The sequence below is a fragment of the Chelonia mydas genome, chromosome 7 (assembly GCF_015237465.2).
Source record: "Chelonia mydas isolate rCheMyd1 chromosome 7, rCheMyd1.pri.v2, whole genome shotgun sequence".
Taxonomy (NCBI): Eukaryota; Metazoa; Chordata; order Testudines; family Cheloniidae; genus Chelonia; species Chelonia mydas.
This window is the reverse complement of record NC_057853.1, coordinates 83,009,728-83,035,885: the sequence shown is the minus strand read 5'-3', so window position 1 is coordinate 83,035,885 and position 26,158 is coordinate 83,009,728. Positions and strand designations below refer to the sequence as shown.

The 26,158-nt window shown below is 41.1% G+C and overlaps 1 protein-coding gene across 1 annotated transcript in view; it reads left to right on the top strand.

Annotated features, from left to right (window-relative positions):
* The first annotated feature begins 83 nt into the window (after positions 1-83).
* The window catches only part of ADAMTS14 (ADAM metallopeptidase with thrombospondin type 1 motif 14), a 106,453-nt gene continuing 80,378 nt past the window's right edge, over positions 84-26,158 (top strand). The window contains exons 1-3 of the mRNA XM_027834889.3: positions 84-392; positions 1,748-2,169; positions 21,229-21,385. Of these exons, the coding sequence (XP_027690690.2) occupies positions 311-392; positions 1,748-2,169; positions 21,229-21,385 (661 nt within the window). The 5' untranslated portion in view covers positions 84-310. The remainder of the gene's footprint in view (positions 393-1,747; positions 2,170-21,228; positions 21,386-26,158) is intronic.

The window sequence follows — 26,158 nt, the reverse complement described above, 5'->3', positions numbered from 1 at the left end:
CTCCCGGGCTCCCTCCCAGCCAGCGCCTCCTCCCTCCTCCCCACTCTGCATTGCCAGCTGCATGGGGGCTTGTCCAACTTGTGCACCGTGCGGCGGGGACCAGCAGCACCGGCTCCTGCTCTGCGTGCGCCCCTGCCTCTGCCAGTCTGCAGCGCTCCAAGAGGAGGGCGCCTTGCTGAGCTCACCAGAGCCCGTCTCGCCGCCCGGCTTCCCGGCGGAGCAGCAGGAAGCCGAGGGGAAGAAACTCCACTCCCTCTGCCTCTGGAGAGCTGCTCCCTGGAGCCGCCAGAAAACGCTTCGCCAGCGCCAAATGGATTATCTCTGTGTGATGCTGTCTTGCTTGTTTCCTCTCAGCTACTGGTTTGCTACAGCGAAGGCAGCAAAACCCGAAGGTAGGACAGTTCCCTTCGCTCACGGATGGAGCTGGTTTTTCTTTTTAACCTAAAGCAGTCAGACATCACTTAAATCCGTGAGATCAGAACGAGAAAGGCAGATTCACGGGAGCAATGCCAACAGGGCTGCAGTGGGCGCTCACAGAAGGGAGTTGGACAGAGGGGAAAACGAGTGTAATGTTAAGAGTTTAATTTCCTTTCCTTTTCTCCTGGCTCCAGTGTGAATCTCTCTATCTGTGTGTTCATCCGTCCATCCATCCATCCATCTTCCCTTCCTTTGAACTGTTTTTAGGCTTTCAGTTATTTAAACTGGTGGGAATTTAGCATTTTTCCATATTGCCAGTAAGTGCAGAAAAATACTTTCTTTGCATAACCCCCACTCCTTACCTAAGTCTTATTTACACTCTCAAGATGGGATGGGGGCAGGGAGTGGCAATCAAAGGCTCAAACTGAAATCACCACGCTTGCTATTATGAGTGCCAGGCCTTCTGTCAGATTTGCAAAGCAATTTTAGTTGGCGTTTAAGTGTGCATGGGAAAATATAATTGCCTAAAAAGTTAGAGTGCAGGATTGGAATTCAGTCATCAGTCTCCTTGAAAGCACAGGTTACCTTTCCCTGTCCCATGTTATTTTTGTCATACTAAATTTACTTAGTGTGGGTGTGTGGTGTATCAAATCTGTGCAATAACATGCCAATTAAAAAGATACATTTCTATATTTGAGTTGAAAATGTTAGACTCCTATGCTCGTAATTTCTATTTGTCTGCATGTCCCACTGGTTATTTTTTGCCTTCTCTGATTTAGGCGATAGGGGTGTTTTAGGCTGTTTTGACAGGTGTATTTTTATGTAACTGGCTGGAACTGTGCTATGTCGATTGTGATAGGAAATTGCAATAAGGAGGTATGTATCCTACTGGGGGTCCATAGCAAACACTTCTAAATTGGTGCTGATATAGTTTTATTTTAATGGGATTCCTTATTTTTGAGAAGTAATGTTAGATGGAAGCTGAACAATAAATAGTTTGGATGCTTGGTGTTAGTTAGGTATGCAAGAGGCATAAGTGTATGTCAGGATGACTTTATTCTGCTACATTTGATATGCCTGCTAATTTAAAAATACAAAGTAGACACGGAATAAACTGGAGTTTATAGGAGGGGGAGAAAGTTTATTGGCTTAAACATGTTTATCTAATTTAACAAGAAAATCCAGTGTTGAAATGGCTATGAAATTCCTGATGCATATGGAAATTAACATACAGTACCGTGGAGGAAACACTTTTCATAACACATTTACAAAGGATTGCTCTTTGCTTTGAATATATTGAAGTCTTTCTATCTGTATTTATTTCCACTAGAGCACCTCCTGTCTGGAAAGCTAAGTGAGTATGGTGTGATTGTGCCCTTCAGTACAGATTGCCAGGGACGATTCCTCTCGCACATGGTATCTGGCTTAGTGGCAGCAGGCAGTCCTGAAGCCAGCCATCCTTCCACCCCACCCTCTGCTCGGCACAGGGTGGCCCGCAGCACCCTGGATGAGACACTGCACCAAGGCAGAGCTGGAAATCGCTTGTTATACTTCAATGTCACGGTCTTTGGGAAAGAACTGCATCTCCGCCTGAAGCCCAACCATCGACTTGTGCCACCTGGAGCCTCTGCTGAATGGCAGGAAGATTTTCAAGAGCTATTCCGAGAGCCCCTCCAGCAGGAGTGTCTCTTCACTGGGGACGTCACAGGCATGCCGGGTGCTGCTGTCGCTATCAGCAACTGTGATGGACTGGTAAGCAGAAGGCAGATCACCCTTTTTCAGGACAAATGTTCCCCCTTTCTCTTTTGCCTCATTATTTAACCTTTGCTGTCTTTCTATGATTGCTTATTTAATTTTGGCTTTGTATCAAAGCAACTCGCATCAGAGCTTCTAGTACCTCTTTGCTGGCGACCCAAGGAATGAGCAAAGAGGCCTATGACAAGTTTGACGATATTGGTTTGTTGCTAAAATTAAACTTTCCATCTAAAAGTATAACAGGAGGATGCTGGTTGCTTATTTGCAATGCCCTTCTCCTGCCCTGGAGATCCTGTCTGCTCCCGACGTGCCCTCAGTGCTCCTCCTGCTGCCAAAAATACATGACCAGCTCTATAATGTGAGGTTATTTCTAGTACAGAAGGAAACGTAAAAGCCAAGGAGACATTTTTCCATGTATGTTAACCCCGCTGGTTCTTCTCTTCCAGCACACAGCAGTGCCAGGCTTTCCTAGAAACTTGCTCTCCACTTGAGAATGTTGAGGGCAGGAACCTTCTGGCCAACTCTGTGTGTCTCATTAGATTTTGAATTGTAGTGCCCTGTGTGTGGTACTCTTGAGAGATGAACTACAGATCCAATTAACTATGTTATCTGGTAGTAGGCTGACCACGGCATCATGCAGCAGGTTGTCATTCATTGGCTCATTGCCATGGATTAGCTTTCCCTTAGTTGGCGTACAGTATATTGTCTATTATTTCCCTCAAAAGGGTTCTGCCCTGAAGATATCTGTTTCCTCTGCCTTTCATGTCCATCTCTCACTGCCTATAGGTCCTCTTATTTTTGCTTTCCTGCATCAATCTTCTGGGTAAGGAGCATAGGATTGGAGCCTCTTTAGAAACAATCAGCTTTGTTTAATTGACTGAGAGGTCAATGTTGGTGGTGCAACATGTCTCTTCTCCTATATTATGCCCTGAAGCATGAGGTTTGTCAGACAGCCTTTGTTATTGTTGTCCTAGTCAGTGTAACTGCAGGCACCATTTTTGTTCATATAACTTTAGACCCTTACAAAGTTAATGTAATAATTATGTCTTACATTGAGATAATGTAAGTGTAAGCCCCCATAGTGGTTTACAAAATATATATGTATATCTGTGTATTTAAACAATGTAAAATCATCTCACCCACTACTAGTTTACAACCAAGTCAGGAATGGAGGAGTTTTGCTGTCTTGTATCAGGGAGTTTCACAGCTTGATAGTAAATTGCACATTAAATATGTTCTTTGAGTTTTGTTTTCTTCTGTTAACTTTTAATTTTATTGACTGACCCCTTTCCTTTAATAATAGGAATGGGCAAAAAACACTACTTACAAAACATTCTCCACTACCTGTTATTTTCTATACCTTTATGATATTTCCTCATACTATTCTTTTCCCAAATGAATTACTGCTAAATGTTTTGATAATTTCTTACTCTGAATCATCCATATGTCTCTAATAGTTTTAGTTGCTCTTCTCTTTGGATGAGCATTAGCTTTGGCTAGGAAATCCACTCCAAATCCAGTGGATGTCCCAGGGGTGTTTGCCTTGTCGGATTGCTGCTCCCCAGCTCTGCTGCAGTTCTGGTTGACAGCATTCCTGGATTAGTATAAGGAGATGTCTTCTGCACGTTGTTAGTAAGAAGAGACTTCTGTGAGCTTGGGGGCAGGAGAGCATGTTGTGTTGCCCCAGTCTGCTTCCAGGCCCAAGCTGTGGTCCCTTCTCATTATGATGTGCAATGGAGGGGGAGCAATCTTCTCTCAAAATGGTCTCTAATCTTGAGTAACCTTAATTGTGTTCATTCTGTTTATAGCAAACTCTGCCACCTGAACATTCACCCCCTTTTCCAGATTTCTAATAAATGTTGTATATCGAACCATGCCAGTCTTGATTCTTATCCCGAGGGCAGCCTAGGAGTAATCACTTTCCACATTCAGAACGGGCCATTAATTTTGCTCTAGTTTTTAATCCATAAGAGGACTTTTCACTTTCTTCCTGGGGTGATGGTGGTGATCACCACAAATGCTTTTTGTATTGCACCAACAGTATATGTTAGGCACTTTAGAGACAGGTATAAAGACAAAGTCCCTGAGCTTTTAATAAGTAAAAGTAATACAGTAATAAGGCCTCAGGTCTATAGTGAGCTCTGTGCAGGCTCATGAGACCACCCACATGGAGCCCATTGTGGGATCAAGGCTTAGGTGGAGACTTCCCAGTCGAAGGGCTGAGCACATGCTGGAGCATTTGTAATTCCCACTGAGCCCTAAATGGCTACCAAGTTGCCTTAATAAGCTTTTGTGAGGAGCTTCATTTACAAAAATGTGAAAGTGTAAATGCTTTGTATTAACTGGTTCCATTTTAGACACTATTTTGTTAACTCCTTTGGAAAGGTCTAATGGGTTATAGCGGTGTGACTTGTTCTTTCAAGAGCTGTGCTGGTTCATATCAAATTATACTCATTTGGCTTTATGATTTTATTTCCAAGGAATTTCTCTGCTATGTTTCCTGATACTGAAGTAAGGTTCAGTGATCTACAGAATTCCTGAGATCACACTAAGCACCTTTTGAAAAACAGGTATTCTATTGCTGCCCTCCTTTTCTCTAGCAAACTATAGTAACTTTTTTCACTGATAACTTACATGTTTTTGTTAATAGCTCAGTCTTAATATTTCAAGACTTTAATTTCTTTAGAACTGATAGGTGAACTACATCTAGTATTGCTAATTTATTGCTACAGTATTTAAGTTTTTGAGTTATTGCATCACTTCTTTGTACAACTGATATTCCCACAGGCTTCTTTTGATACACTTGGGAAATTCCTTATTATTTATTACATCTTTGGATATTTGCCCTTCATATTGTGTCTGACTCCATTTATTCCTTATTCCACATGCCAATATTTGTTATTTTGTCATATTTCAGAGTAGCAGCCGTGTTAGTCTGTATTCGCAAAAAGAAAAGGAGTACTTGTGGCACCTTAGAGACTAACCAATTTATTTGAGCATAAGCTTTCGTGAGCTACAGCTCGCTTCATCCGATGAATCCGATGCATCCGATGAAGTGAGCTGTAGCTCACGAAAGCTTATGCTCAAATAAATTATTTTGTCATAGTATCACTTGAGCTGTATTCAGGAACCTCCCTTCTGAGCAAATGGATTTTAATTTTTTAATCTGACATCAAGTGCAACGATCCGATCAGATCCCATGACGATGTCAAACAGTTATGTTATGGGTTACTGCTTTTGGTGGCTCAGCCACACTCACTGCCACTCCTTAATCAACTCTTGTGTTTCACTCAGGCCCAAATCAAGAGTAACGTCTGCTCCAAATGAGCTGCTCCAAGAAACAGTTGTTTATGGCACTAGGTCTTGATGGGATGTTCAATCAGTTTCTGTTTGGGTACCTGAAGGCACGATTTATAGTTATTCTAATGATGCTATCTCACTGCTTCCTTGAGCTGCCTGATTTCACCATCACTGTGCTATCCCTTAGACTAGCTGAGCTCTGCCTGGGTCACAAGAATGCAAGTTGAAGATTCTCTGATTTTCTGCAAGATTTCCTGTGTGCAGAATGATGGATTCCACTAGAAATGGTAGACACTTTCAAAACACTCACACATTTTTCTTCAGAAGTGCACATTTTTAAGGTTGCCCTTTGTGCTGTTTGATATCTGTATTCTCTTAGCCTGGGATTTGTATCCACCTGCAATCTGGGATGCAGATCCTCTTTTCTTTACATTTTAATGAATCTAGTTCTTAAGGATGCCCGGCTGACAGCTCTGGAGACTGAAATCCTCTGCTCCAAAGAAAGGAAAAGCCTGGGTAGGTGGAGTTGAAACCAATATACCTCACCTCTGACCTGGAGAGTTCACCGCAGGAGGTCAGAGGTGTTCCCTCTCTCGCCCCATTCAGTCCTCAGGCTCCCTGCTCAGTCTAATGACAATAGCCCCAATTGTGGAGTAGCGTGTGATGTGGATGCTCCTATACTTCGGGCTTGTCTACCCACAAAAATTGTACTGTTTGAACTACACTGGTATAGTTAAAGTAGTACAATCCCCCCTTGTCTGGATGTAGTTATACTGATATAAAGATGCTTTATACTGGGATAACTGTTCCTGTACGGGAAAGGTAATAAGTTAAACTAGTATAAGTTACCTGTATCATTCTGTATCTGCATCCAAACTAGGGCTTCTACTGGTATAACTATATTGGTAAAAAAAACCACACCCGAACCAAAATAGTTAAATCAGTACAAAATCTGTGTATAGGCCAAGCATAAGAAATGGACGAAAATGACCTATTCATTTCACATTGGCAGGGGTTGTGTATTGTGCTGGAATTTGCAACAAATTCAAAATTTCGGAGCAGCATGGAGAAATCATATTTGAACGGAAGTCTTTGTATTGAATTAAATATTAAAATAAATTTCAGAAAAGGTCTTTGCTGCATTGAATTCAATAGCAAATTGTTTGTGGATGTTTCCCTTGCATTACAGTTTGCTGCAGAATGCAGTGTGCTGTAGAAGTTGGAGAGGTTTGACATAACGTTTAGGAAGCAGTGGTTGGTGTAGTGATCAAAGCTCTGGTTCACCTGGAGGAAAGGAATGGTGGCTGGTAGGGTAGAATTAAGATTTTAAGAGGAGGACAGCTCTACTTTGTTAATGGGTAGGTATGCAGAGACTCCCCCGTTCCTGGCTCCTGAGAGTGGAGATCAATGTCTCTTTCCTGTTTCAGAGTAACAGCCGTGTTAGTCTGTATTCGTAAAAAGAAAAGGAGTACTTGTGGCACCTTAGAGACTAACCAGTTTATTTGAGCATGAGCTTTCGTGAGCTACAGCTCACTTCATCGGATGCATAGCATATCGTGAAAACTGCAGAAGACCGATGAAGTGAGCTGTAGCTCACGAAAGCTCATGCTCAAATAAACTGGTTAGTCTCTAAGGTGCCACAAGTACTCCTTTTCTTTCCTGTTTGACTTTCAGGAGTTTTTCTTCTGCCTCTTGTCATGGTCCACTGATAGTTATGCTCCTTCTTTTCCCCTTTACCCCTGTAACAGCTTATTCTCTCATTCTTCACATAGTCAGTGACCCAGTGAGTAAAACAATTCTCAGCCTTGTCAGAGGTCTATGAATGCCTCTTTCCATTGGCTAATTTACCACATACCACTAATTGGACCCATGCTTTTGATAGCCCAAAGACATACTAAACTGTCCAGAAATTTTCTTGTAGTAGATGGATAAAGGATTTTGTATCTTCAGCCATACATTCAAAAATGGTCAGTAAACAGTGTTTCTGTAGGACCTGCTGATTTGCAGAGCAGGATTCATTGGATTTTGCTGATTTGCAGAGCGAGATTAGTAGAATTGCGGTATGCTGCTTTTCAGAGCTTCGGTAACCATATACTCCAATGGCTGCAACTCACTTTTTGATGTCTCCCGTCATCCAAGCTAAATTAAAACAAAATGTTAAATCTTTTAAAAAATAAATATGTTGCCTTTCGGTATTTTCTTTCTTTCTTTATAGCTCAAGTAGAATCATGGGGAAGAAAAGGGCTGCTAATTTTCCCTACATTGCATTTCTTGTTCCTTGCCCCAAGCAGCAAGTTCCTTCCCATCATTAGTCCAAGTCCCTGGAATGGGAGTGGCACCTCCAAGTGGGAGAGGAGGGGTCAGAAGGACAGGACCTAAGTGCAGACTGTGATTTCAGGGTGTCAAATGACATTTTTGTCCAAAGTACTGTCTAGTTTTGCTCTTCTGCATGCAGGGACAAATCCTCAGCAGGTGTAAATTGTCCTAGCTCCATTCCCTTCACTGGAGCTATGACAATTTACACTAGCTGAGGATCTGGCCCCCATAGTGGACCTATAAGTGAATGGAATAAAAGCTTGGTTTTACTAAATAAAACTCAGAAATTCAGCAGACACTCAGGGAACAGATATGGGCAGAATTTTCAAGGTAATATTTATAGTTGCTTTTCTGACCATAACCACACTGTATTTGCAGATGTGATTAAGCCTAGAAAAGGTGGGTGTGTTGATTTACAAGGTAGGCAGTAAGATAATTGGGAAATCTAGAAGAATATGTACATAATCACATAGCGGAGCTGTACAAACCTGCCCCTTTAATAGGGGAGAATCTGGCCAAAGAGATGTTGCATTTCCCTTTGTTATGCACATGTCCTGTAATTGTTAACTTTACTAGAAGTTATCCATGAACTTCAAAAAGAGAATATAGCTCCTACATTCCAGTATAGCTTGTGTGGGCCACTAAGGGTACATCTACACTGCTATAAAAAACCTGTGGCCCAGAGATTCCGAGCCCAGATCAATTGTCTCTGGATCACAGGGCTCAGTCCATAGGACTGAAAATAGCAATGTAGATGTTGGGCTGGAGCCTGGGCTCTGAGATCCATCATCCTCGTGGGATTTCAGAGCCGGGGCACCAGCCTGAGCCAGCACGTCTACGCTGCAATTGTTAGCCCCACAGCCCAAGCCCCGCAAACCCGAGTCAGCTGACCCAGGCCAGCCGTGGCCATGCTGTGTGCCTTTTATTGCCGTGTAGATGTGCCACTCAGTGTTGATAAAGTCAAATGAAGAACATGTACAGATAAATTATGTTGTGTCAAAACTGGGAACTGGGACCACGATTATTTAGAAAGTGCTTAAAATTATTGTCCGAAATCCATATTTACACATGTAAATAGGTAGCCTGATTTTCAAAGGTGTTGAGCCCACAGCATCTCCCATTTTTATGCCTAGCTATAGGCACCTGTGTTGGAAAATTTTGTCATGGGTCGCTCCGGTACTTTTGTAATAGGCTGTTGAGTCCTTGTCTTCCATATTCGTTTCAAAGGCGGCCCTGAGTTCAGAAACAGTGAGAGTGGAATAGCTATAATCTTTTGACTTGCCATCACACGTTCCCCTCCAGACACAGTCCTCTGCAGGCTCCTTAGTTTTCTTGGAAGTTAAGGAATCTCATTTTTTTGCAGTGTTTTACTATGTATATATATACACACACACATGAAAGTGAGCTAAGATTCCAAGTATTTTTATGGGAACAGTAATTAGAGCAACTGAGTATTGCACAGACCCAGATCAGCAGCAGAGCCCTTGTCGGTTTTTCTGCGTGTCTTTGCGTATCTTGCTGTCACGGTGTTTTGTTAATTGCAGAGGTCATTTGCTGGTGAGGAGAGAGCATATCCTGCTGTTATATGAGACACTGGATTCAGGTGTAAAGATGGACTCCCATTTTGGGGAGAAATGCTAAAATAGTATACTTGACCACTAGTTAGTGTGATCAATGCCTGCGTCTTTCATAATTTTCTTTGCTAATAATCAAGGATATTTTTTTAGAAGCAAAGGTTTATTCTCCTTTAAATCACTTCTCTTTCTCCTTTTTGGTGCTGCAGTAACAAGATAATGCTGAATTTGTGACATCACAATCAATTCCAGGGGAACAGACTTGGGGTGAAATCCAGGCCCCATTGAAGGCAATGGGAGTTTTGCCATTTTTTGATGTTTGCCAGTTTTGACGCTTTGAACACAAGATTGTGTCTTCACAGCAGGGACCATCAGAAGAAGAATTTAGGTTGTTGTGGAAATGTATTCATTTATACATCAGTGAGTCTTATTCTCTGTTATCCTGCAACTAGTCATTTACTCTAGGGCAAAGTAAGAGTAAAATGCTACCACATCAGACTGCTAGCATTTTAACAACAGAAAATCAGGTCCCATTGTCTTTAAGAAGCAGCAATAAAAGAAAGTGAAGGGATAAATAAATTGCTTTTTGAATCTTTTTTCCCCAGAGTTGTGCACTATGTAAGTTCCTCCACAAGGGGTACTCCTGCTTTCATTGAATATAAAGATTGTTTTGCCATGGATCTCAATAGGAGAAGGGTTGAACCCCAAAATGTAGATGTCGGTCTTTTAGGACTATGCTTGTAATTTTTGGAGCATGGGCTTAGTGTTAGGGGGGAGACAGGTCACTTATTTAAAGGTTCATAGGAAGTGTATCTAATTGCTTACTATAGGCCTTATACCAATCTCATTGAGACTGATTTTACCGGGGTGTAACGCTATCACTTGAATGGAGTTACTCCTAATTTGCAGTGGTGTAAGTGAGATCAAAATGAGGCCCTATTTTGGTTGAAGAGCTAATTAGTGGAGTGATTCTCTCCTCTTGACTTTCACCTCTGCAAGACCTAGATTAAAATTCCAATTTAGGGCACAAGTAACAGTTCAGAATAGTTCCTGTTCGTAGACATTACAAAACCACAACTCATTTTGGCACACTTTTGCACTGTTGGCAATCTCTGGTAAGGAGAGGTCCATAACTAGAACAGGAAGGTTATTGCAGGTCAGGATTGATGTGCATAGACAGGGTAGCGTGGAAGCCCAGAACTAAAGCAGCAGGAGATGTTGAAGATCAAGACTGAGGTGTGCTGGCTAAGATTTGCAGGAAAAACTTGCACAGTTCTTGCCTTTACTGTGCCAGGCTCAACCCAGTTCTGTTTTCTAATTTTTCCTGAGCATTAAATCTGCTAAAAAAAATAGCTACCTAGCTTTCATTTGATTGGTTGCAGGGTCATGGGTTCATTATATAGCCTGTTATTCTTTGTGGAAGATTGAGCAAGTCAAAGGAGGAAGCTGGGAAATTTAGTCTGCAGGGGAGTCACGTTTCTCAGACATAGCTGTGCACTAATTCTGTACATATGGGTCCCATTTCAATAATTCTCTTCACATTTGAAGCTAATCTTTTTGATTCCTGATCATTCAGCTTCAACCCAAAGTGCTGTAGGACTAAATTTTACCCTCAGGATAAATGAGCGTCCCACTCACATTTACTTTAATGGGAACGAGGCAAACATATTTGAGGGGAGAATTTGGCTCCCACTTTAAAGTCTGAGGGAAGAACATTTAGACACATCCCACATCACCACTCAGCATGTTCCTGAGTTTGTGACGCAGGACCAACAGGGTAAATAGGGCAGATAGAGACCTCAATTCCCAGTAACTTCACCGAGCAGAACTGTGCTGGATCAAGCCATATTCATTTGCAAGTAATGTACTGGTCTAGAGTTATCCAAGTGGCTAAAAAGGCCTCTAATTTAGTTTCAGTATATTTGTTCCATACTTTGCTGTGTTTTATACAATTTATTCCACATGTAACAATGTATAAAATATACTGGAAGTGTGTTACACTGCTGCCCAGATTATGACATATGGGATCTGTTTAAGGTGCAGAGTACTATGCCATAACATATTCAAAAAGGCTATTAATTTTGTAATATTTTTAATACATTGTTTCATTTGAAACATACCATCTGTGCAATAAATTTTATTATTGAACAGAATTTGGTTTTGAGTAGTGCCTTTCATATTTAGGGAATTGTACGCTACTTTCCAATGTGATGGGTCAGATGCAGAGTTCTCCAGCTAAATGCCGCAGCCAACATGCACTCATGACAACAATTGTCAAACATCAGAACCTGTTTATCAGAGGAGGGAATGTAGGTCAGGGCGATAGGTTTATCCTTTACCCTTTTTAGGTCCAGATTCTGTTCCCCCTTCTTTAATTGAATAGCACCACTGACTTCAGTCAGACTACTCCTGGAGTAAGCACCTACCCAGCATGAGTATAGATATCAGAATCTGGCCCTTAGAAATATGTCAAGAGATCAGCTCCCCAGGAGACAGACAGCTTCTGTGCTTATATACCAGTAATGTGGGCCAACGCAGTTGCCAGCTTAACACAATGCTGCCTTCTACTGGAACGGACCACAGAAGGGATGAATCCTTACTGATGGGTTTCCAGGTGAAAGAGAGCTCAGTTTAATGTCTAAGCTGAAGGATGGCACCTCTGCTCAGGTATCACTTCTTCCCAGTACTGTTTATCCAGATGAAATGATAATTTTATATTTTTGTGGGTGTTTGAGCCTCTTTTACCCACTGATTATAGAGGAAACACTAATGGGGGGAGAGATTTACCCTTGGCTCTGTGGGCCATCTCTGAGCCCAACTGTCTGGCTTCCATTCGGAAGGCTGGCACCTCTCCGGCTCTGTGAATTCCACTGTCCCTCATTGTACATTGACAATCAGTGAAGAACTAACATTCCCCCTCCCAAACCCCGCTCATCCTCCAACCTTCTTCCCCAGTACTCTTTGTAAAGGTTGAGCCTAGATAGAAATAAGTTTACTGTAATGTTTTAAATATATTTGCGAGTGTTTGTGGTGGAATCCTGTCACAAAGACTGATTAGGGCAAGCCCTGCTTTGATAATTATCTTTGACTGAGAACTACAGCCAGCTCCATAAAACAGTGAGTTTCTTAAGTTAGCAACAATATTTCCATCTTGCCAAGACAGATTTAGTTCTAGTTAGTATTTAAAAAATGTACAAGTCAGGTCAATCAGGTTATAATTAGCTCTAATTCGCACCCCTGCAAGTTGTGCCATTTTTACAATGTGATTTGTTTTAACACACACTTGAGGATTGGGGCCTTTGTGATAAAAAGGTTTTCATGCATTTATCATGGAACTACCTCATGATGTCCTAACCATAGCGATAGGGAGGAGGCTTGTGTGCAGAATGCCCATGTAATCTAAGAATATGAGGAGCAGAGAGAATAACAGACGATGACTGATCCTGACAGGCACCCTCATGCTGCATTTGCAGAGGGTGGGGGGCAGAATGGAGCCCCTGTTTTCTGATGTCCACTAGGACAGGTGTGGTACTTAAAATGGTGTGTTACTATTGGATCTCCTGATGTAAGTGGATGGAGTCGAGATGTGGGGGCAAGACCAGAAGTGGTAAACTCATTGCATCACTGATGACCCAATAAACCTCTTGTAAAGATTCAGGCTAAGGATTTTGAACCAGGGTTGTTGCATCTGAGAGCTTTTTGCTGTGTCACTCTAATTCTTACACAGCTGAAATATTTAAATAAAGCAATACTCGTTTTAGAATGGGCAAACTTGTACATTCCAAGCGCCTTCCTTCTCTTTCAAGAACCCAAAAGGCCGCTGTGATTTGTGCTTTTTATTTATTAGAATACTTTGATTATAGATTAAGTGTGCAGATTAGTCATTAGTGTTTCACTTGCCTTGCAGTGGGAATTCTGCACGTTGATAAATGGATTGGAAGCTTACACTCAGCATCACTGTAGACTTTAGAAATGACTCTGTGTCTCCTGCTGGTAAAAATGCTCCTTTGTAATTTCCTTAGGTAATACTCAATCTACTGCAATTTATATCCCCGTGCCTCCCACAATAGCAGTACGCTAAGGGGGCTATTTATTGTTTTTTCCTCTTTTTTCCAGTGGTAGAAGAACACCAGTATTGCAAAAAGCCAATGGAATTTTTGTGTACTGAAACTGTTAGTGTTTCTGCACTGATATGGGAAGCTCTGAAGTTTGTGATTTTTCAAATTTATAATTAATGAAATCATCTGTATCTTAAGATGTAATCACCTCCCCCTCTTCACCCTAATTGCTGAAGCTCTAACCCGTACCAGGCGTCTGGCAGTGGTCGCAGGCAGCTGGCAGTGGTTGCAGACGTTGGCAATGATTGCTGAAGCATTGCCTGCTGTCGTCTTGTCCTGGGGCTACCAGGATTTTGTGCTAAGCAATCTCACTTGGCTCTGAGCTGCTTAAACTCTGGAGCTGCTCTGCAGAGAAGATTCCTGAGAGAAACACGTGATTTAGTTCACTGAAATGGTTGGTCCTGGGTCCGTCAGGAGAGGTAAAATTATGACATTAGGCTCCTGTTTTGGTTTGATTTGGGATCTGTCACTAGCAGATGTACAGCTGTGACTTAGTTCCAAAGAAAATTCAAAATCACCCAGGTATATTCAGGCAATAGGATTGCTTGAATTGCTAAACACACCATTGTCTCTTTTCTGAAGGAAAGATGTTCCTGTATGCAACATGACTAACATTCAAACTGCTCAGTGACTCTTGGGGATTCTATCTCTTCTCTTGACTAAGGCTGGATGCTTCAGAACAAGGCAAACTCCCCCGCTATAATGCACTACTCATGACGCTATTGTGTATGAAGGTGGGGATTATTTCTTCCTGTTGCCAGTTTATATTCCAAAACATAAGGATTGAAAGCCCTTGAAGCTTAATTGTTCTTAGTGTAAATTCATAGTGTATTCTCATATAGGACCAGATTTTCAAAAATGAAGCAGCCAAAATTATTGCACTTGTCTAACATATACATGGGAGTCTTCTATGTGCATACCATAATCAACTATTCATAATGCACGGGCAGCTAAGATCACAAGCAGTTGATTTACACACATGCATCAAAGATTTGCAAACATAAATTAGGCAAGCGCAGTAATTTTGATTTGTCTGACTTTGAAAATCTGGCTCACAATGTCTAATCCTCTTTTGAATTTTACTGAGTTATTTGCCTCAATATTATTCCACAGCAGTTAGCTTCACAGGAATGTAAAAAAACACAGGCGAGTAATTTTTGTCCAAGGCCATCATGGATTTTGTATCTAATTGACAAGAAAGTATGACTTTTTTTCGGACCATACATAATTAGCTGTGTGCACAATTTCAAAACTGCAGAAGTGCTCTGGGAACCAGGTACTCCCATATTCTAACCCTATCTCCGCCACTGATTAACTATGTGGCTTTGCTCAAGTCACTAAGGATGAGATTTTAAAGAGACATAGGCACTTAGGGATTTAGGATCCTAAACACCTAGATCCCTTTTGAAAATGAGACATAGGCTCCTAAGTCAGGTAGGCGTTGCAATACTGAGCACAGCAATGCCTAAATATCTTTAAAAATCTGGGGCTAAATGCCTGATTCAGTGATTTCCTTAAGCACATGCTTAATGTAGTATTCCCATTGACTTCATGGAGTCTCACTGACATCGGTGGAACTACTCATGTGAGTTAAGTGAAGCATATGTGTAAGAGTTCGCAGGGTCAGGGCTCAAACCTCTGTGCTTTATTACCCCATCTTTAAAAAAGGGAAAATAATAAATACTTACCTTTTATGGATATTGTAAATAGAATTGGTTCAAACACCAACAGAAATTTCACAGAAGTTTCTAAAACTTAAGCAAAGCTCTTTTGTTTTTGGAAACTAAACTAAACTAAACTAAAATAAAATAAAAAATTCAGTGGAATTTGTTTTGTTTTTCAAATCAGCAATTTTTTTAAATTAAGTTTTTCTGTTTTTAAATTGAAAACCTTCAAAATCAAAATGATCTGTTTGGAAATGATTGCATTGTTTGGCTTATCAAAATTGGCAATGGAAAATAAATTTTAAAAAATAAACAAGAAAACTCAAAATGGCAAATGAAAGGTGAAAAATGACAAACAAAATATGATAACCACATCAAAGAATAATTAACGTTACACTTTTTGTCAAAAAAAAATCTCAGAAAAACTTTGAAAAAGGAAAACTCAGACTTGTTTTGTGAAAGTTTTTAATTTTGAAAAACAGTCAATTATTATTGTTATTATTTTTAAATTTTGTTCAAAAATTTTCAACCTATTTAGTTTTGAGCATTATGAAGTGAATTAGCACTTTGTAAATATGAAAAAAAATGACAGACAAGATTATTATTATTTATTAATCGGTACTGTTATTAGTAAGTGGCTAAGGGAAGCAGAAAAGAATTTAGCAAAGCGATGGGTAGGACAGACAAAACATGCGTTCCTTTTGTCAGTTTGTGGCATTTGTAGGAAATGGAAACAGGAGACTAATTTTCATTTGATACTCAACTCTGATACCCTATTCAAGCAACATATCCAGCCTTTTTAAGTATAGGTCCAGCAGGTAGTAAGGCCCAGATCCTCAAATTATTTAGACTCCCAACTCCCACTGATTTCAATAGGAGTTACCTTGTGACTACAACAGCCTCTTATTACAAGGGATGTCCCTTATTTTTTCATCTCCGTACAACAAGATCGGGAGTAGCTGAGTGCTTCAAAAAGCAGCAAGAAGTACCCTGGTGAATGTAGGTGAGTACTGATTGTTATTATTATTATTGATTAATAATATTGGGAGGAGTGGTGGGGCAAGGGTGCTAAGAAAACAGTCCCTTATTTTTGAAATGCAAAGTTGGCAACTCTATGGTGCTTTGTTCCCTGTATTAGCTAATGAGCTTTCTCCATATCTTGAACACTTGACAATGGTGGGAAAAGATCTTAATACAGTGAAAGAGACAGCTATAGCTAAAATTCAGGGTATGCAATAGCACCTTGTTAAGCACATTCCATTTATAGGACAAAATTGATTTCAGTAGGAGTTAGGCACCTAATTACCTTTGGGGATCTGGGCCTAGGTAACTAAATGTCACTTGTCTGGACTAAGTTTATGGTTGTCCCAGTATGCTGATTCATAGGATTTTTCCCAGGTGATGTATTGCATAAGGTATTTTATCCATGTTACATTTGTTGCCTTTAAATGTCACCAAGTGTCTTCAAGTATTTTTCAAATTTGGAGAGTTTTTAAAAAGTATAACATCTGTGAGTGCATAATAAAGTTGTTAGGAATCTGAAGGAAAAATGGAGTAGGATGGCTTTGCATTTTTTGACAGTGTAATTCTCTGGTGCCATTGTAATTGGGTTTATGAGAACTAGGGTGAAGAGCTGAGATGGTTGGCACCAACAGGACACACAAATTGATGCCCTAGTACTACCCAGAAACGTGGAAGGGCCTGTGACGCTGAAGGTTGCATGATATCTGCAACATACCATATGGCTCTGCAGTTATCACATAGTTATGCAACTATCTCCTGTGTATCCCTTTCACATACGTGTATGTGTATGGCCTAAATTTTCTAGGTAGCGTACTCGTGGTAGACTTAGTAGGTAGATCCTAGTTGGTGACCAGTGATTTTGGGTGCTCAAGTGGACATCTTAAAGGGGTCTGGTTTTCAGAAAGTACTGAGCACACACCCTCAGAAAATCAGGTCCCTTTAAGGTCTCTCAGGTTCGGCACCCAGAAACTGAGGCACCCAGAATCACTAGTGACTTTTGAAAATTTAGGCCTACATCTATAAAATAATAGAATCCTCCTGGGATATATCTTCCTTCAAAGAGTGGTACATTTGGGGGCCTAACTTGGTTGACTGTCCCCTTAATGAGTGGCTTCAGCGCTCCTTGGCCAATAGGATGGTTAGAAAGTCATGAGTTCACACTACATGATCAAACAGGAGGAGCTGGCTTGCAAAGGTGAGAAGCCCATGTCCAAACATAGCCTTCTTCAATAATAGCATAGGGAGTACAGGAGACTATAGGGAAGGCAAAGATCTCTGTGTTAAATGTTCTATTTTTAAAGTAGTGAAGTAAGGAAAAGCCCAAGAAACGATACTTGTGTAACAGGTGGGCTGTGTCATTAAATCAATCCTATATAATGTTGAATGGTCAGTGGATGTTTCCATGAGCAGTAAACTACTGCAGTGGTCCTGTTCCACTTTGGAAAGCACAATTTGCATAGCCAGGAAGAATATTTAAAGTCTTAATAATAAGATTCAAGACTGTTAAGGCATTTTAGTTCATAGGATTGTAATATGCAAATAGATTAAGGAGTGGAGGTGGAGAATAGTAAGAGTTGAAGGAAGGAGAAAGAAAAGGAGTTGTGGGGAACAAAGAGATGTGAAAAGGAGGAGAGAAGAAGAGGAGAATAATGACTGGCTGACAGCACTGATTTTACCATCCCACTTGTTAACAGTAAGATGTTCAGTGGGAGGAAGACAATGAATGGAAAACATTTAGATGCTATGCTGATGGAAGCTAAAGAAAAGCCCAAGGAATCCAGGTAGAAAGCTACCTCTGTCAGAACTGCACCACCCAGTGATGAGCTAGCTTCTCATAAGATTACATCACAGGGGGAGAGCAGAACAGAAAAGGGGAATCTGAAGAGAAGGAAGAAAAAAGGCAGGTGTAGAGGAAAGGAGGGATTGGAGTCAGAGCAGCATTGATCAAGTCTATCCTGGGCTGTGCCACCAACTAGTAATGGAGTCTGCAGTTGTAATCAAGCTAATCGGAGCTATGGGAAGCAGCCTGAAAGAAGACCTTCATAAGGCTATAATAAAACGGGAAGGGCCTGAGAAATGGTATTTTAGGCCATTGTTACGATCCTAGAACAACTAAATATACCTATTTTCCTGGGGAAAAACTTGTTTCCAGAAGCATTAAGCAGCTAACAAACCTGAAGTGGGGCAGGAAATTTGGTGGAGTACAAGCAAGTCAGGTTGGCTAATGCCATGATGAATACAACTGTACACAAATATGAAGGGAATCAAATGACACAGGCAGCTTAGAAGGGCCCCTGATTTGCCTTTCCTATCCCTTCTAAATATGTCTCCCAAGTCCAGTCATTTGTTTGTACTTCTTGTAAAACACAGTGCTTTTCAATGCACTTAAAAAAATTTCCAGTAGCCTAGTACTGATGTGTAATTCAGTATGTACAGCCCCAGCGCTCATAGGCAATATTATAGAAACAAACCAGCATGCTCAGCCTGGTACTCACAGGCATTCATAAAATAATAAGCCCAGTGTGGACAGCCCATCATTCATGGGCAAGCCTGCAGGAACAAATTAGCATACATGTGTATGATGGAGGCCAACAACTTTCATAACATGACAGTGTTAAGTTTCAAACTCCTGAAGGAGCCTGTTGATTAATAATGAGGGGAAAAAACTTTTAAAACCGTGAAAGATATTTAGTCCTGCCGCTGAGTCTCCAAGGGCACTGTGATGTGTGTGTTGTGAAAGAACTTGCTTTTTGGATGCTGGATGAAGTAAAAGTGATATGATGTAAGGACTTGGTGACCGCTAGACTCTTGTACTTGTTTTTGTTAAAACTTGGCATCCCTCAGTGTGTGATTTCCTTTTGATCGCCTACGGTCCTAGCCATCTGGAGTTTCAGTGCATAACTGATTTGGTCAATTTCAAGGTAAATGTAATGGAAGCTTAATGCTAATTAAGAACAGGTGGTTGCCAGAAAACATTTCTAATAACATTTGTTATTTCATACATCTTTTCCTTGTCTGGGAGGTATTACTAGTCATAATACTTTGTATTTATAAAGTCGATTTTCATTCAATGTTCTCAGAAGGCTTCATGGCCAAGGATGATGATCCTCTTGTCGCTGTGAGTGGAGTTAATATGTTTGGTAGAATGGCTGATTTACCTCTCTGTCCTCACCATCTCCTCTTTGGGGAGCGCCCTGGAGGGTTGCTAGAGTTTGAAAGCAGGGTTGCATGATAGATGATGGATCCCAGGGTGTGGATGAGTTAAATAGAAACACTTGTAACTGATCAGAAGAAAAGGGATTTTGTAACCGTATAAGGAGCTTAGTTTGACATTGTTTTTTCATTCATTCCTCTTTTCCATCAAGAAGGGGAAGTTGAGGGACCTTTTATTATAGCCGGTGGTCAAGAGTCAAAGGAAATTAAACAGCTAAAAGATGCCCACTCAGTCTGTCTTCGCTGATAGATTGTCAGTCAGTTTTGCAAAACAAATTTGATTTGAATAGATACCTCTCTTGAGTCTCCCAAAGCAAGTACTGCTACTTGGACTGATGGAAGGGTTGCAAACGAAGGCCCTTCGTGGAAAATGATGAGTTATTCCATGTTACTGTAAGGGGAATAGTGGGGTATGGAAAACAAAGGGAAATTATTATTTGTATTGCAGTAGCACCTAAGGGCACCAGTCAAGGATTGGGGGTACATTATACTAGGCACCCTACAGACACATAGTAGGACAGTCCCTGCCCTAAAGAGCTTGCGATTTAGGTTATGACAAGATGCAAAACGTGAGTGATACAAAGATGCTGTCCAAGACAAGACACCAGTAATGTGAGTACGTCATTGTACGATAGGAAGAGGGCTGAACTAATAAGCTGTATTGTAGACTTGACAGTAAAGGTACTTTTAAGGAGATATTTGAAGGAGGATAAGGTAGAGGCTTGTGTATCTTTTCAGAGAGTTTTTCCCACTCATAAGGAGTGGCATCGGAGGAAACATGGAGGTTTTTGAGAAAGCAACATACTGGCAGATGACAAAGGCTAGTATGTTGGTAAAGAACAGGTGGAAGTTGACATTATGGTAAAATGCATCAAATGGATAGGGCAGGGCTTAATTGTAAAGGGCTACAGATGGAGATAGCAAGCTTGCCCTTCATGTGGTGGAGAAGGGGGAGTCAATGGAGGATACAAGGAGAGGAAATCTGCCCCATTAGGGCTGAAATGGGAATTTCTGCACAGTTTTGAGTGAATAACTCTAAATATTGCAAAAGTGTTTAAAATGCTTTTGAGAAGTGTCTAAAGGGATCTAAGGCAGTATCATAAGGATTATTCCAATCTTTAGGGGGTTAGTATCTGGGTATTGTTTTTGTAAATTATCATGGAACATAAGACAGTGTTTTGGAGTAGAAATAGCTGAACATGTCACTAAAGTTCTGTCTTTGTTGATGTGCATTTTATTTTATTTTATAGCGTACACAGGTGTACTAGGCTCTTCAGAGAAAATTCACGGAAGACAGGTCCCAGCTCTAAAGAGCTTATGCCATAAGGGACTGAAACTGCCACACTCCTGGTTGAGTAGTACCTTTCTGTGCAAGTAGTTGCATCAGTTAATTTCCAAATTCCATAGATATTGGCAAAAATGTCTCTGGCAATAACGTGAGATCTGAGAAGGGTGGGCTAATGAATGTGCAAGTGTGTACCTTCGAATTTAAAGTCATAAGTAAAGTGAATTTGGTGACTTCAAATTATCCTGATTTCCATCACCAGCTGTCATTGTCGGTAGTTTATTGATTAAACACAGTATCCAATTTTACTCTAGGAGTTGGCTGTTGCACATGAGACTTTTATATTTTCTTCCTTTCTCTTTTTTTGCAGCGAGCAGTGATGCTCTAGTGTTAAAGAGTTTAATGCAAATTGCCTTTGTCCACACTGTTATGGGGGTGGTCTTGTACTCTGGTGTTCCTTTTCACTCCATGTCTGCATGTTCCCTTTAATGCCCTCTTTTAGCAGTACCGTGAATGTATATGTATTTTCTTTCCTTTTCCCATTTTTGTTTTGTGCATTCTAGGCTGGCCTGATTCGGACGGACAGTAGTGAGTTTTTCATTGAGCCTTTGGAGAAGGGGCAGCAGGAGAAGGAAGAGAATGGGAGGGCACATGTGGTCTACCGCAGATCCGCTGTCAGACAGGAAAGAGCAGAATCACACAAGGATCTTCATAATGAAGGTAGGACTGTGTGTGTGTGAGTTTACTACATGCTGCATGCACGTGCTTCATTAGCTCTGGCTGAGCTGCGCTAGGGCACGAAATCTGATTGATGAGGGGTGCTTTCAGCAACCTTTGTGTTTCCCTGAATCAGGTGTATATTTGTTCATGGTGCTTCTTAGAGTACCTGGGCTGCTCTAGATTGTGCTTGGCTACCCACAGCTCCCAGGGAGCTTTCTGGTAGTTGGCAATCACTGCTAGCCACGCTGTTTGCTCAGCCATGATACCTGTGCTGGGAAGTGGGAGGAATCCTGGTGAAAATCCTTTGGAGCTCTGTTAAGCTTAATGGCTTCTTTATGCCCTAAAGCACCAGAGAATTTGGCAGCTAGAGTTTCCTAAATCCAGTGAAAGTACCTCGGGATGAATCGGCTCCATAATTTTGTTCCAATTAATGGAAATGATTTGTGTTTTATCTGTAGAAAAATAAAAATGCAGGTGACTGGGTGCAGAGAAAACCCCAAGTCTCCTCTCCCTGGATAAATATTGAAATGGAGAAGTCTGCTGTCACTGAGTTCATTTATTGTCTTCAGTATCATAAGGCATGTTTTTGAATTCCGTACTGGTTTCAGTGCAATTAAAGATCTTGTACTTGGTCATAATACTGTAAGGATGCCTTTATGGGAAGGCCAGTTTTAAGAAACCAGTAATTATAATAGTAATACTTTGCATTTCTGTAACACCTTCCATCTGAAACTCTCAAGGTGCTTCATGAACAGTAACTGATTAAGCCTCACAGTACTCCTGTAAAGTAGGTTTTGTTACAAAGGCAGTTAAGTGACTTTCTCAAGGACACAGTGTCAGAGATGGGATTAGAAATTAGGTCTTCTGATGTCCAGTCTTTGTTCTAAGCACTACTCCCCCTGGATCCCTCTTTCTCAGTGTGTCAGAGGAGCTGGTGTCTAGGGATAACAAAGCTTATCTGGTTCATGGATGTAATCAGTCTCACTTTCATCTAGTTATATTTGAAAAATTGGTGAGAGCTCCCTGTAACTGCCTGGAGCCCAGACTAGATCACTCTAGCCTCCAATATCCATAGATCACCATTTGCCCTCAGGGAGAGTCATCATTTCCAGGGTGTGGGGAACTAAGGACCGTGAGCATTTCCCATCCATGCTTTGCTGTGGAGAAAGGGGTGAGGGGCTAGGGAATCAAGGGGGGGAGTCAGCTTTGTTCAATCGATTTTGAGATGCCCTCATCCAATGTTTCTACACCTGCTTTTCTAGAACCTTAAGTGTCATGACAATATATGTAAATGATGCTGTCTAGTTCTTAGGCCTACATCATGCCTGCTTAATTTTTTTCCTACTATTTACTTACAGGGTGTCTGTCTTTATGATTTAACTTTTCACAGAGAAGTCTGCTCTTTTTCCTTAAAAAAAAAATAAGAGTGAGAAAAAAAGAGAAAAAATAATCAGTGCCAGCAGCCCAGCCACATCTGAGAAACCCTACAGTAACAAGCCAGCCTGGGCAAATGTGTGGGAGGAAACAGAATTGTCAGAAAGGAGCCAGTTTCAGTTTTAACTCCCCCAAATGGATTGTTATCAACAACAGTGAACAAAAAAAAGTCTTAAAAATGACGAAAAATCGCTTGAGTGATCACTTAAACAGAGGCAACTATCTTCTTGGCAGATTTACATTCAGCATTGATGAGTGTTTGGGGGTCCAATGAGAGTTAATGCCTTAGGCTTTGAAGTGAGGCTAAGGTACTAGTTAGGTTTAGTGTTTTCTGTAGGCTTTTCCTTTAAGTAAAATAATTGGATGGTTTGGTCTGTTGTACAGAGAATCCATAATTGCAACATTTGGAACTGAGTTCTGATTCAAATTTCAAATTTTTCTCCCCCTTCCCTCCTAGCAGCAACAGGAAAAGGTGAGACTTATCTTTAAAATAAATTGATTTTGCTGTCAGCCACTTGTTCCCCTAGCACTGAGATAAAGAGACGAGGTGAAGAAGAAAGGATAAAATAGACAATCTCACATCTTATGAGCTAAAGCACCAGGGCAAAATGGAGTTGGGATAAAGGTGAATTGAGGTTAGAATGGCTGTAATGGTTTGTAATTTTTCAACTTTTTTGATTTGAAGACAGATGTGTAGATTGTTTTAATTGAATAGACTTAGTGAAAGTAGGTGTTGATTTTTTCTAGATGTAAATAACAATCCCTAAATCTTCCTTTTCTTGAACTTTTGTCCTGTGTCTTGTCTTCTGTGTGTTTGTCTTCTCTTTTTTAGATTGTTAGGTCTTTTGGGCATGAGGTGTGACTTATTTATAGCCCTGAGGCTGTAAACACTTAAGCATGTGCTTAACTTCACACACATGAATAGTCCTGCTGACTTCTTTACTTGCATGCATAGTGCATGCAGAAGTGTTTTTAGGATCAGGACCAAAGTTTGTAAAGCACTGACACTTTGTATATGTTTGAGTAAGAATTAACTTTCTTTAGCATTGTCTCCTTCTTGTAACATCATACTCATTTCCACAGCTACAAGTTGTGTTGTTGCAAACACAGCATGGAACGGAGGCAGGAGCAAATAAATCTTAACAAAGAAAAGATTCTATTAGCAAGCCTATGTACTTCAGTAGTAAAGAAGGAGGTGAAGAGACACACCAAAAATGCCGCATGTTTTGGGAGCTGAATTACCTCTGAAGAGAATGGGATTTTAAAAGTCTCCCATGTGATGTCAGCTACTCTTTAAGATTAAGTATAGCTGATAAAAAAAAAATTTGCAAAGAGTCATGAAGCAATAGGGGCAAAGAAAAGGTGATAAATGGCTTATAGGGACTGTTGGTTGGCGGTGGAGCCTTTCATGTTTGTTACTAGTTCTTGTTTAGAGAAGGCTGGAGGATTGGAGTGCTCAGGTGATGATGATGCCATCCAGAAATCACTGTTTCCTGTGTGGATCCAATTGGTCTGATTCTGTTACCCTGCATCTTGCCTCATCATTTACACTACTGTAAAGTGGATGTAAATCAATACCCCATTAGAATGGTGAGTAAGTTACCCCCACTTTGCACGAGTAATAGCGCAGGATACAGAGGAAGGGGGAGTCAGGCCCTGCAAGTCACCATCACTTGTTGGCTATGTGGTGGGTAATCCGAGCTGCCAGTCAGGCACCTTTCATGAGCACTAAATTCACTTTAAAAAGAAAGGCTTTACCATAGGAAGAGTGAATACATCACCTGAGGCAAAGCCCACTGGCTGTGTTTACTTACTTGCGTTCTTGTTGGGTCTTTCCCATCTGTCTGCACATTCTATGCTGTAACCAGGCCCCTGGCCAATGAGGACATCATGTAAGAGTGGATCGACAACTCTGGCGCAAATGTGTGATGTGTCTGTCAAAGCTTGCTCTGTAGAAAGGAGAGAGGGTAAAAATAGAGAAGGAATTTCTTGAAACATTGTGACTGGATAAGTTATTTTAAAGGTGGTAGGATGGAGGTTTGGGGCCAAAGTCTGAGTTGTGGTGAGAGCTTAGCTTTTTGCTTTGCTATATTTAACGTTCTTGATCAATGTTAAACACAGTTTCACAGCTTGAGCCTCACAGTTTTCATCTGTCTGCTTGAAAACGAACCCCTCATTGGCAAATACAGAAATTCCTGCAAGATGTGCTGTGCGGAGGTCCGAGCTCTTACACCAGAAGAGAGATGCTTTATGTGACTCACTGTTTGGAGCAATGGAATTCTCTTAATGTCATGCAGCTTTATTTAACTAGATGACATGCTCCCAATAGGGCACAATTATCAAAGAATCACGTGGCTATCAAAAGGCCTGGGGGTGAAGAGGTTTCCCAGCTGTCCCTATAAGTTGTTGTTGTCTTCAGAGAACCCTTATAACTCATTTTGGGGGCACTTACTCAGATTTTTGGCTTGCGTGGTGAATTTAGGTTGAATTCAGTGAGGAGTGGGATTGATAATGTTCCTGCTTCCCATGCTGTTAGTATCCTTGGACGTCATCTCCCTTTGATGTCTAATCTTGTACCTTTCACCACTATGATAGTCACTTTTAAAATAAAACATGCTCCAAGTCCTTAACTCATCCTTTCTGGTGTTGGCAATGCCTGCTCTCAGTGGCCACTAAGAGGTGCTGCTTCCAGAAATGACATCTGATGGATTTTGGCCCAGCTCCTCAAAGGTATTTAGCTGCCTGTTTCCAATGCCTTTGGGGATCTGGGCCTTAACTTTCTGTTTCCTTTTGTCTCCCTTTGATCACTCTTCCCATCCCCTTTCGCTTTCCTGCATTCTCCTGTCTATCTTGCTGGTCTATGGTCCTTCTTATGTGTATTGTACAACTCCTAGCACAATGGGGCCCCAATCCTGGATACAAACCCTGAACAGTAATAGTGAAGGTAAAGGTGCATTCTTATTGCTGTCATTAGAGATTTTAAGCAAGACAGTTGCCAAAAAATGTTCAGAATGGTGGACTTGCTGTTTTTCCTGTCAGGGAGATGACAACATTTCACTGCAGAAATAAAAAGCATCTGAAATAGCCACTTGTTCCATGGTTATTGGCAGAGGCGCGGAGAGGGTAGGCACAGCGTGGGGTCTCAAGGTGTATGCAGACATGGGGAGTGACCTTTCTTTTGGCACCCAGGATGAGCAGTCCTTTGGGCTTGGAGATGTCGTGACTGCCAGAGAAAGCTGACATTAGAAACGGCTGGTTCTGGGCCTTGGAGCTAAAACTGCATTCCAGTTCCCCAGTGAATAAAAACTGGAGCACACATGCACCTTCTCCTTAAATGGA